We start from the raw sequence: 12798 nt of genomic DNA, 5'->3' as shown, positions 1-12798 counted from the left end.
AGCAGATTCTTGGCAAGTTTAAAATTCTGTGAAGTTGTTATTTTTTTTTTCACCAAATAATGCAGGATCAGAAATGACTTTTCTGAAAACAGCCCGGGGCGGGTACCTCCCAGGCTTCACCGTGCCCTGCTCTGCTCTCTCTCCTCATGCCCCCACTCACACCCTCCACTCCTGTCTTTGATTTTGGTTGCAGACGCATTCCAGCTGAGGACCGTTTTATCTGTCTGGTCTTCTAGCTCCTTAGTGATCTTTATGCCCTACTGAACTTTCCTGTCCCCACCAAATCCTGGACCTCAAGACTCATAGCTAATGTAGTCTGATGCCATGTTTCTGAATTAGAAATAACAGCGATTTATGATTTGTGATTTTAGCTCCTCACTTCTCATGATTGTTTTTCCTTTCTTACTCCAGTCGACCCTTCAACTTCTCCCAAGCGGTGCACAGCTTTTTCCCTTTAATTGCAGCCGCTGACTATTGGGTGGCCTATAGGTTTGGTAATTTCTCGAAGGCTTCCTCATGGTGAAAATTGAAGAAGAGGAAGTCTTTGAATTTATGCTCTAAAAGCAAGAGAAATAAAGTGCCTCAAAAAAAAAAATCTTTTTCAGGCATTTGATGTGAAAATGCTTTCACATATAGTACCGATGTAGGAGATATAAACAGAACCATCTGTCTTAAGGATGGATTTTATTCCTAAGGAGATAAGTTTGGGCATGTGTCTTGATGAGACTCCTAGTGGTAAAGCTAAGTATATGATCTCGGGAAAAGCCGCCAGTGTCTGTTCTGGTCTGTAGTTGTACTTCCCTCATTTTCTTTTAAACCAGAAACAGGTTTAATCCCTTTATTTTTTAAAAGAAATCTCCAAGTCTGGCTTTGAAACTTTTTTTTTTGGTCTTTTGATTACAAATATAGCTGTCTTTAAAAAGCAGCATTGTTAGCTTTTATCACCACAAATCTAAAACGCCAGACGCAGGGAGTCCTACAGGAGGCTTTTATTCCAGCGGGACAGCATCCTTGAGGAGGGGGAGAAGGCAGAGAGCAGAGAACAGGGGAGAAGCACAGGGGTATGTTTTCATGGCCAGGGCACAGGGATTGGGAACACTGGGCTGTGAGGGTTGGTGGGTAGGGCCATGCGCAGGTACCAGGGATTCAGGCCGTGAGGGATTGGTGGATAGAGCTGGCAGGGCCACGGGGGGATTGATGATGTGGTGGTAGGTGGGTACTAGGGGGAGGGGCTGCAAGGGATTGGTGGATAACAGGGTTACGAGGTTACAGCAGTTTGGCAGAGAACAAAATTTCAACCTCAAGGGCGCAAGCTTTCGGAAGTGAACCACAGGAAGGAAACTGAAGCAGGCATGCAAGAATGATACGGGGGTCTAAAATGGTGGGGGTCAATCTTCCAGCCAGTGTTCTCAGACACTTCTCAAAAGCACCCCAAAGGTACTTTTTCTTTCTAGCTTTATCTTGGCCAGTTCCAGTCATAACCAACCTTCCTTAATGACCTGTCATTTTCTTCAGAAAAAAAAAAAGATGTTTAAATGAAATAGCAGTGTAAATGAGTGAATAAATATGCACATATGTATATTGCACTATCCAAAGACTCTTTGTAGACCTGGAAACTACTTAGATTCAACTTCTGTAGATACCACATAAGAAAAGAGGACATTTTTCCTTATTGATTTTTGGTGTATCAACATTCATCTTAATTTCTGCTGGCTTGACAGAATGTCCGTGGTGGCCTTTCCTCATGGCTCTCACATGTTCTTTGTGGAATAGCCACACGGAGCATGTCTGTCCTGCTCACTGAGGAGCCAACTGCTTTCCTTCCCCTCTCGCAGAGTTTGGAGAGCTTCTGTACTTGTGCAGTTACTTTTCTCCATAATAATGACAGGGTACATTTCAAAATCGCCTCTCATATTGCATTGGTAACAATTGCATTGACTGGTAAAATCTGACCCTTGTTCATAAATATTTCATGGGAATGGATATTTCCTTATTTAGAGTTTTGGAGTTGAAAAACGTGGGCTATTGTTGATTTCCAAATTGTATCTCAAATACTAGATTGAAGAGAATCCTAACGGATGGCTGGCACAGAGTAACAAAGGGATGGGTACTGGTATGGGTGTTGGAGCTTCCATAATTGCCCTCAGCATCCACCTTTCTCTTACCTTAAAAAAAATGATATTTTACCAGGTTCAGAATAAGCTAACCCTCAGTAATCTGAGGTAGAAGATGTAGGAACATTCTCAGTGCTGAAAATCATTATGTACCTCTCTTTTAGCAATCAACTTGCATTAAATTTTAGAAATGATCTTCCCCGAATCCAGCAAAGATTGGCAATGAGGACGATAACGGGTGTATGACCATATGCTACTTTGGTTTACATGGGCATCCGTGTCATGGAATCAGTGCACTCCTTGTTGCGTGAACTTGTTAGGTGATCCAATCAAAGAGCCATGTTCAACAGCTGGTTCCCTTCCTAAATGTACTGTTAGGAATCACACACTAGGAAGGTTCTTAAGCAGCCTCATCAGAATGAATTTTGAAGGAAGCAGGATTCTGCTTTTGTCTGATAGAATTCTGAATTGCAGAATAAAGTGGAGCTATTTTCCTGTTGGTAAGAAAAATCTGCAGTGGTAGAATTCTATGAGAACGCATCAGTTTTGTTTTTGGGACTATTGTTCTTTCTTTTCAACGTCACTAGTATTTACTATGCTTAAAATTATATGGTCTTATTTAACAGAAAGTTTACAGAGAAGATTTTGAGAAGGAGATTAAAGGAAGGTCTTCGCTGGATTTAGACAAGACTCCAGAATTCTTACATGCAAAGTACATCACCAACCTTCTGAGGGAGGTAGGGTCTTTCTGTTTTCTATTAAATAGCTCCAAAGAAATAACCCAGGAAATGATTGATAGTGCTGTACTAATTGAGTGTTTGAGATGTTGACCTTTTTTATTTTTTTTTTCTCATTCTGATCTTAATGCTTTGCATTTTAATTAAAAGCAGCAAAGTATGTGTTAGCATTTCCATTTAAAGCAGAGGGAAATAGTTATCCAGATTCCTTGGGAAAACTTAAAAGTTTTTCTGACTTTTTTCTTTTGTTGTAGTTCAGAAATGCAATAAGTCATTGGTTTTGTAGCTTTAAAGTGGTTAGGTTTTAAAAAAAGTTTGTTTTTATCTACTTGAAGTGGGGAGGAGACATAAAGAAAGAGAGAGAGAAGGAGGAGAGATAAGATAAAGAGATCATTTCCCTCAACTAGTTCACTTTCCAATCACTTATAATTGCTGGGGCTGGGCCAGGCTGGGGCCAGGAGTCAGAGACGCCATCCAGGTCTGTCATGAGCATCAAGGACCCAGACACCTGACGCACCACCATTTGCTGCCTCCCAGGGCACATAGAGCCAGGAAACTGAACACAGGAGGAATAGCTGGAACTTGGACCAAAGCAGCACGCCAGTGCCGGGGACACCTTGACTCCAAGAAGCAGTTTGTTCTTTCAAAATTCTGAATATGGGTGGAACAAGTTGTATTCTTTCAAATTTAGTTGTTATTAAAAAAAAAATCTCTTAGCTCCAGCTATAGTTTCCCTGTAGGATTGTTATGAGTTTTGATATCAGAAATGAGGTACACACATGTGTGACCTGGATAAACTGCTTTACTTCTAAGTCTTTTGTCATTCCAGTTGGAAAAATATTTTTGATCTTATATTTTGCAGATTTTTATCCTCTAAACTTAGTGATGCAGTTTACCTGACAACATAGTAAGCAATATAGACAATCAATAGTGGTGCAAATCTGACAATTAAAAATGGGTTCATGGTCCCTCTCCTCGAAAGTTTCTTTTTAGGCTACATGCTTGAAACTATTAAACTATTAAAAGTGTTATTTCAGAATTTTTTTCCTTTTCTATTAAGGAATCATTTTCCTTTATAAAAATGAAATGCCTATTCATTATATATATAATATAGGTTTATGATATATATTATAAATTGAATATATATGTTAAATGGAATGTGAAATTCTATTTAACCCTGACTTTTTCACCTGAAGAAAAATATTCCTGATGAAAGTATCTCATATCAGTGAAATAGATTAGAGCATTGTCGTATATCTGTAATCACAGCAGCAGGGTTTTCTGTAATAAGCAAATGCCAACTGATCTTCACCATTTAACTGGTTTTAGAAACTTAATGTGACTGCCTGTTATAGTATATGTTGTGCTAAAATACGCATATAAACTCTTGTAAGGATTCTTTTGCTACTGTTTCTCTTACATTTCGTGCATGTAAAATGTTTTGAAGTTGAAGGCTAATCAACTGGCAACTTTCCACTATGATTGTTTTTTATTTTGAAAATATACAGTTTTTAGATTTCCAAGGAGAATCTTTTTTTTAATCATTTGCATACAAGTGACAATGGAAGCTTTATTTTAACATTCTTAAGTAGAGGCTAGCACAGTGGCTCATTATAGCTCATTATACTGTTCCTTTACCTGCAAGCACAGGTATCCTTTGTGAGTTTTGATTCCTGTCCCAGCTGCTCCTTTTCCCATCCTGCTCCCTGCTTATGACCTGGGACACAGTAGAGGACAGCCCAAAACCTTGGGACCCTGCACCACGTGAGAGACGTGGAGGAAGCTCCTGGCTCCTGGCTTCAGATGGGCTCCACTCTGGCCGTTGTGGCCATCTGGGGAGTGAGCCAGCAGATGGAATGTCTTTCTCTCTGTCTTTCCTTATCTCTGTAAATCTACTTTTCCAATAAAAATAGACAACATCCGTAAATAACTTTAATACATGTCATTACCTTTTGTTTGACTTTTTCTTGTGAGTAAGGCTTATCTTAAACCTGTGAATTAAGGATGTATGCATTGGGGCAGAAAAGGCCGGGAGATTATTGCACTGGTCTGCTGCAGGCTGCGGGGACAAAATGCCTTTTAACAGTGGACAGTTTTCATGGTTGTGGAGAATGGAAATCCAAGATAAAGGTGTCAGTTTCCTGGTGAGAGCTGATTCCTGGCTTGTGGTATCACCATTTTGCTGCGGAAGCTGAAGAAAACATCAAGATCTCTGCTTCCTTCTCTCCCTTCCTACAGATACAGTAATTCCGTCAGGGAACCTGCCCCTTCCCAATTTCATTAACACCTAATTACCTCCCAAAGAACTCCCCTCCAAATCCGATCACCTTGGGAGTTACAGGTTTAGCACACGTGTTTTAGGGGACATAAGCATTCAGTCCATAACCACTAGGATTGAGAACATTTAATGAATCACAGGATGTGTAATTTTAACAAGACTGTCCATGAAAATGTAATTATAATTTCCCTAAGTGTAAGCATTTAGCTGCAAATGGTTGAGCAGTCTTTACTCCGTGGCTTTTAGAGTGTGCAGAATATCCTTCGATGCTTCATTGCACTTGCTTCCCCCGGTCGCCCTTTGACATTGCCAGGACCATGTTTTTATTTGCTCTTTGGCTAGATTGGATATCAAAGGTGAGTTTCTTCAGGTCTTCCTGAAGGTCACCCAGGCGAATAAGAGAAGGAGCCAGACTTTCCCCCAGGTCATCCACTCAGTGCTGTTTCCAGACTCGTGGCCACTACTTCGTCTTTTAAGCTATTAGTCGGGTGAGGACAGGTTACTTTAATTATACTGGATAAAGGGAAAAATACCATGACATGAACCCTGGAACCCTGGAAATAACTGAAACCTGATTTGCTGTCATTAAAAAGGAAATTTTATCTTTCATCTCAAAAGTTAGTTGTAAATGAAGCTCGAATGAATAGGAATAAGATATATATTGTTTCCATTATGTAGATAAGTAAAACACAAGCATTTCACTAGCAGAGAAAACAAGGTATATATAAGCATTTGATTTTAGGACATTTGGATCAAATTAGAATTAGATTAAAATAAGCATTGTTCAAACTAAATATTATCAGTCTACAGGTAAATATATGGTTCCACAAATCTTTGAATAAAATTGAAATCTTCTCTTTAACTTTGGCTACATCAAGGCTTTTGATTATGTAATTTTCCATTCTTTTTCAACTGTGTGCTTTTTCTATTTCATATTTTATAGATAGCTTTCAAAGACATTCTCCAAATAATAAGAACCATGTATGCTTAAGATCTTTCTCACAATTTTATGGAAGGGCATCTTTTTACAAATACACTACGGTACTGAAACATATTAGGAGAAAGGATGAAAGGGGAAAAAGCAGATAATATTGGAAGCCACTGTGAACCTGATGGAGGAGAAAATGAAGTGTCTGTACAAAATAATCAAAGATGCTCAGCTGTCTGATTCATTTTTCCCTCGTAGTATTTCCTCCTCCTCTGATCTCTAGAATGCATGTAAAAGAGTACATTGGATAAAGTTATTTTTCATAAGTTTTGAACTGTGTATTCTTTTTTTTTAACAGAAGGAATATAAAAAAGATTTGGAAAATGAGATAAAAGGGAAAGGAATGGATCTGAGTTCAGAAGTTCTTGATATTCAGAGAGCAAAGCGAGCATCTGAAATAGCCAGTGAGGTGAGTATATTTAATAACTGCACAACCGTTTAACTGATTTTCCTAAACATATTTCTCAAAGATTATAGACATGTGTGGAGAACTATCAGTAGTTATGTCTTAGTAATCCTAGACAACGAGCTTTTTTTTTAAAAAAAAAATTGATGCTCACAATCTCCTTTCTTTGTGGCTTGAGAAAAAAAAAATGGCCCTTTCCCCACTTTAGAGAAAAACTATATAAGATGAAATAGCTTTTTGATAGTTGACTTGATCTTAGCAAGTAAAAGGCCAAAGATTAGGCAGGTGTGTTACCAAGGTCTGTGTCAGTAACGGCAGTTATCAAGTTCACAAGTTCTTCTGCTTGTAACCTGGCTGACTCTTCTGTCCTTTGCTTCGCAGGTGAACAAGCCCTGTGAAGCCATGTTATCAAATGGTAGTGCCCACTGCCCACTTTGTGTGTACTTTACATAGGAAGGGCTGGAATGTCTCTCAAGTGTTTCTGTCCTTTGTCCCATAGTAATGTCCCTATGTTGGTGTCACATAATGACACTGTGCTTTGAGGAGAATCTCTGAATTTGGCACTGAAAAAGCTTAAAGCTTTGTGGCTATATGTAAAATTCAACAGTGGTGGTGGGGGGTGGTGATGGTAGTAAGGGGTGGGTGAATAGTGAGGGCATGGAGGTGTGGTGGGATGGTGATGTGGTGGTGGTGGTATTGGTGGTGATGGGTATATCGGTGGTGGTGGTGACAACTGCCTTGTTAGTCAGGCTGCAGGTGAAAGCAGCTCCACCCAGGCTGAGGGCAGCAATCGAGGACGTGTCTTTAACTTGTGGAGTAGAGAAGTCAAGAGATGGAGCTTGCCTCAGGTTAAAGTTCGGGTGTTGTTTGTTCCCTTTGACTCTTGCTTCTGTTGTGTCTACTCCTGACCTCACTTTTGAAAGAATGTCTCCTTATAATGACTTCATTACCCAGATGCCGTGCCTGTGGGCAGTCATTCCAATGGGAAGTGAGCCAGTAAGCTGCCAGGATTGAATTTCCTAGGATCAACTTCTATTCTGGGTTTCTACCTGACCCACTTTGTTTCTGGGGGGGAAGGGAGACGTTGAGGAGTGTAATGCCTGATTGGTCCTGATTGATGATCTGTTGATTTCATCACCGCTTCCAACATTTCTACAGTCAGAGCCTAATGTCATTTTACTCAGGTGCTATTGTAGTGAAAGGATGTGAATTTACCAGTTTTGTTGTAGATGCTGTGAGATGATATATATATCCCATTTAATAGTCATTTAACAGTGTCTTTGGCATAAATCATTCTAAAAACTTATGTAATAAAACATTCATATTAATATTTACTATAATTGTGCTTTTCAATTAAAGCAAACTTAAAAAAGTGCCAGTGCAGTACACTGCAGGGCTCCTGTATCAGAGTGCTCTGCTCTGCTTCAGGTTCAGCTCCCTGCTGATACACCTTAGAATTCAGCAGAGGAGGCCCTGCCACCTGTGTGGGAGGCTCTGATGGAGTTTCTGATTTTGGCCTGGTCCAACCCTGAAGTTGCAGCCATTTGGGGAGTGAACCAGCAGGTGGAAGATTTCTCTCCGTGTCTGTCATTGGGTCTTTCAAATGAATAAATACATTTTCAGAAAAAAAAAAAACATTTTAGGTGAATTAACAATATGTGCAAGTAGTATAGAGATGCTGGGATTCTGTGTCCCAAAGTGTCTGGATTGAGGTTGTTCAGCGGGAATTCTCTGAAATAAGAGCATGGAATGGGTGCTGATCTTGAGTCACACAGTTTACTGGGCAGTCTTTGGTCTTTGGCTCATGCTGTCATCACATGGCTTTTCTGTGTTATATATTTGCAAGTTGTGCCCAGTTCTACATTCTGAGGTCAAATCTTGTAATCAGTTACCTACAATACTTGGAAAAAAATGAAAAAAAAAATTTCAGTGGCAGATCCAGATGTATGGCTCGAGGGACAAGGAGGTGGCAGATGCAGTCCTAAACAAGTCCTTGTCAGTTCTTAGTCACTGTTACCCCTCTTTGTGTTGGGCTCTATTTGCTGGCTCTTTGGCCTTCATAGTAGATGGATCCTGCGTGGAACTGCTGTGATTCCCATCTTGTGATGCACGTACCAGACATATTAAGGGACATTCCCAGTGTCACACATTGTTGCCTGTGGCCTCAGTTTTGCTGCCTTCTGTATCTGCTCTCTTATGCCTGTTTTCCTCTCCTCTCTCAAGGCAGCTTGTCAGTGAAGATTCTTACCTGGAAATTCCTTTATGGATACTAAAAGTCTTCAGAGCTTTATATACCCTCCTCAGTGAGAGATTAGTAATGACCACTAGAAGCAGTTTAGAAAATTTATTTCTTGGTAGCCATCTGTAGTAGAAAGAAAGCTGTGTGTCCTCTGTCTACACCCCACTCCCCATTCTTACTACGTTTAGCAGTTTTCAGGGTGTTAGTAACTATACATACATGTTTCTGCCTGTGTTTGAACATTAAAAAATGCTGCCTTTTACAGAAAGAATACAAGAAAGACCTGGAGTCAAAAATTAAAGGAAAGGGAATGCAAATTGGCACTGACACCCTGGAAATCCAGCGTGCCAAGAGAGCTGTTGAAATAGCAAGTGAGGTGAGTAGGGTTGGGGTGCAAGCTGTATTTCACCAACTATATTGACTTCAGGGTATTTCTCAAAGCTTTGTGGCGATTTTTCACAGTTTGGAATCAAAGCCATTTAAAACCATTATGTTTGAAAATTGATGACTTTTGTTTTTTTTCTCATTTTCTTTACAACAAAGGAAACACAGAAAGAAATTTTGATAATCCTCCCAAAACACACAAACACATTTCTACACATCTTATTTTATAATGCAACACTTTTTATGTTAAGCTTTGCTTTAATATTTCCCAGTTTGAGTTCCATCTTTACCAGTGGAGTCACTGAAGTATTTTTCTTAACGAGAATTCTCCTTCCATCATTACCCTCTTTAATATCCAGCTAACCCTTTGTATTCATGGAATAGGCTAAATGTGAATGTCAAATATTTGGAGAATTGTGCCTGTCCTACACATGTAGAGCCTTTTAATCCTTGTCATAATTCCCTAAACAATGTGTTATAATAGGTATTTATACAGCATTACAGTGTAACAGATGTTACAAGTAATCTAGAGAAGATTTATAGCATTTAGAAGAATGTGTATAGGTTATATTAATTTGTGTGGAAATGCTGTACCATTTGATATGAGGAACTGGAGTATCCTTGGGTTTTGGTATCTGTAGGAAGCCCTGGGACAAAAACCCTGTGGGTAGAGAAGGACAACTGTATATTCTCTATCCAGTAGCCAGAATAATCTTTGAAGAATTCAATGAGATTATTGCTGTCCTCATTTAGAAGTCCCTAGTGGTCTTCTGCCATGCCCAGGACAAGTCACACTATTGATCTGGTGTGGAGCGGCACTGCTGTGATTGACCCCAGTCTGGTACCCTTTTCCCCTCTTACGTTCTAGCCCCAGTCTCTGCCTGCTCAAGGTTTTGGTTCTCTATGTTGCTCTAATGTGTCCCTGAATCTCTGTGCTTGATCAGCTCTTCCTTAGAATAAACAGATTCCCTGGGATTTCAAGTGATTTACCATCCTGAAACTGTTAAATCACTACTTAAAAAAAAAAAAAAAGACTTATTTATGTGAAAGGCAGAATTACAGAGAGAAGGAGATCTTTCACCTACTGTTCACTCCCCAAATGGACACAATGGCCATAGCTGGGCCAGGCCAAAGCCAGGAGCTTTATCTAGGTCTTTCACATGGAGGGAGGGGCTTGGGCAATCTTCTGCTGCTTTTCTGAAACCATTGCCAGGGAGCCATATGAAATGCAGGTGACTGCCTTACCCCATTAAGCCCCAGTGCTGGTTCCTAAAACTCTACTTTTTAAAAAGTATTCATTTTCATTTTGTTTAAAAAGCAGAGACAGAGATCTCTGATCTCTTGGTTCATTTCCCAAGTACCCCCAAGTTCATCCAGAGCTGAACTTGGCCAAATCCAGCAGCCTAGAAATCGGCCCAGGCGCCCCGTGTGTCTGCATGGACTCCAGTTCTTGAGCCATTGTAGGCTGTCTTCCAGGGTGCCCCTTAGTCAGAAGCTGCAGTGGAAGCAGCAGAGGCAGAACTTGAAGCAGAATCTCTGATATGGGATGCGGCCATCCCACATATGAGCTCCTGTCAAGCATGCTCCCCCCTCAGATTCTCTGAAATTGTTCCTTTGTTGGTGAAGGCTTTGCATGCAATATTGGTTTTAATTACCTTGGTGCATGGGGCTTGGGAATTCAAGGTTCAGGAACATTTAAAAAAACATACTTTGGGTGGATATTTGGTTTAACACTTTAGACGCCTGTGTCCCATTTTGATATGCTTGGATTGGAAGATTTGTTGCTTGGTTTCTGCTCCTGACTCCCATGCAGTCTGTGGCAGGCAGCAATGATGGAGTTATTGGCCTCAGCCTAACAGCTGTTGTGTGCATTTGAGAAGTGAATAAGCAGGTGAAAATCTCTACTTTCTCTTTATTCCCTCCCTTCCTTGTCAACATAATTTTAAAAAAATTGGAAAAAAAATTAAAAATGTAAAAGAATGAGAGTTGAAGCTAATTAAAGCATCTCTAGAGAAAAAAGTGTAAGCAGAACAGATATTTTGAATTTCACCCTCTCAGAGCTCACATCTAGACATACCTCTCTTATGGAATGTTGCTGTGTTTTAATACTCAGGTTTTTCCTTGGCATGATAATAAATGTATGTATCTGATATTATACTGATTTAGATTTTTCAGTATTCTCTGAGACCAATTAGCAGGAAAATAGAGCCTATTTATTTATTGAGAACCTAAAAAAAAAATAGGCTAAAGACTTGGCTGTACCGTGGTCACATGCAGTACAAACCAATTTTGATGAGGCTGTTTATCTTTGTAATCCAGATACCTCATTTGCATGTAATTGTCATCACATCATGTCCCATTTTGCTAACCTGACAGACTCTCAACTTGTTTTTCACCAAAGTTTGGGATTCTGTCAGTTTACTTCTTTTTTTTTTTTGAAAGCTTATATATTTACTTGAAAGGCAGCATTACAAAAAAAGACCTCTGAGATCCACTGGTTCACTCACCTAAAAGGCTCTAATGGCCAGGGCTGGGTCAGGCTGAAGGCAGGAGTCAGGAGCTTCTTTCTGATCTCCCTCTTGGGATTGTGGGTTTGTCAGTTTGTTTTTAATATTAGAAGTTCATTTTTCAAGTAAAGCCCACTTAGTATGTTGTGACACTAATAACTCCAAGTTGCCCTGCCTTTCTGTATCAGTGGGCTTTGACTGTGGCACTTTCCTTAACCAGTGAATGTTACTGAAGGTGACTCAGGCTCAGAGGAATGTGGCTGCTTTCAGCTTGTTGAATTGAAATCTTCTCTAAGTTTTGGGGTATTTTGTTGTGTTACCATAGCAAACAGCTGGCACAACTAGTACCCCAATCTGACAGTTCATATTGGTTTAGACAGGTTTTAGTAAAAGCAGTTTTTTTTCTGACACTGTAGTGATGTAATATTGTTATTCTGTCTGTTAAACATTATTACTTGGGTCTTTATTCAGGAAAATGGAGAATCTAAGTCGATAAAAACAGATGGGGTTGTAAGAAGAATATAAGGAAAGATGGAGCATCTCTTTGATGTTGAGATCTTTGCTGATAGTTTTTCTGAGTTTAGAGCATCTGGATTGTACCATTTTCATTTGTTCTTGATTTAATCTCATGTTGATTTATTCACTGCGGCTGTGGAAGCACTGGGTGAGACCCCATACAGCATTGATGTGCAGGAGGCTATTCCATCCAGGTGTGTCTGTCAGTGTATTGTGTGAGTGTTCAGTTACAGAATGCACTCACAGCATTGTTCTCAGATGGACTGCTCACAAAGCCGGGCATCCTTGTAATTGATTTATTTTCAGTTCTCAGGCAGGCTTTCTTCTCTGGTTTTCAAAGAGGCTTTCAGCAGCTTCTGAGCTCATCCTTCATTCATGTACAGAGGGAAAGAGGAAGTCTCTTCATATACCTTCTGGGGAAAAGAAATTCAGCCATCCCTGAACCAGTCAGACAGGGCTAGGGATGGGTTATAAACATTTACTTGAGCCAAGCTCACCTAAGCTGAATGGCTTAGACAGGGAGCAGTGAGGTGCCTCTTGACTCAAATCAAGGAGGCCATGAAAAGGAAATGACACAGTGAGTCCTCCAGCAATGATTGATCACACGACAAAACCCAAGAGTTTCACAA

The 12798-nt window shown here is 40.0% G+C and overlaps 1 protein-coding gene across 1 annotated transcript in view; it reads left to right on the top strand.

Annotated features, from left to right (window-relative positions):
• LOC121167468 (nebulette-like) overlaps positions 1 to 12798 on the top strand; it is a 97123-nt gene that overhangs the window by 39195 nt on the left and 45130 nt on the right. The window contains 3 exon segments of the mRNA XM_040996884.1: positions 2741 to 2851; positions 6416 to 6526; positions 9028 to 9138. Coding sequence (XP_040852818.1) covers positions 2741 to 2851; positions 6416 to 6526; positions 9028 to 9138 — 333 coding nt within the window.

Source organism: Ochotona curzoniae, unplaced genomic scaffold (genome assembly GCF_017591425.1).
Source record: "Ochotona curzoniae isolate NIBS_2020 unplaced genomic scaffold, NIBS_Ocur_1.0 patch372, whole genome shotgun sequence".
Classification (NCBI taxonomy): Eukaryota; Metazoa; Chordata; class Mammalia; order Lagomorpha; family Ochotonidae; genus Ochotona; species Ochotona curzoniae.
This window is presented reverse-complemented; position numbering and strand designations above follow the sequence as displayed.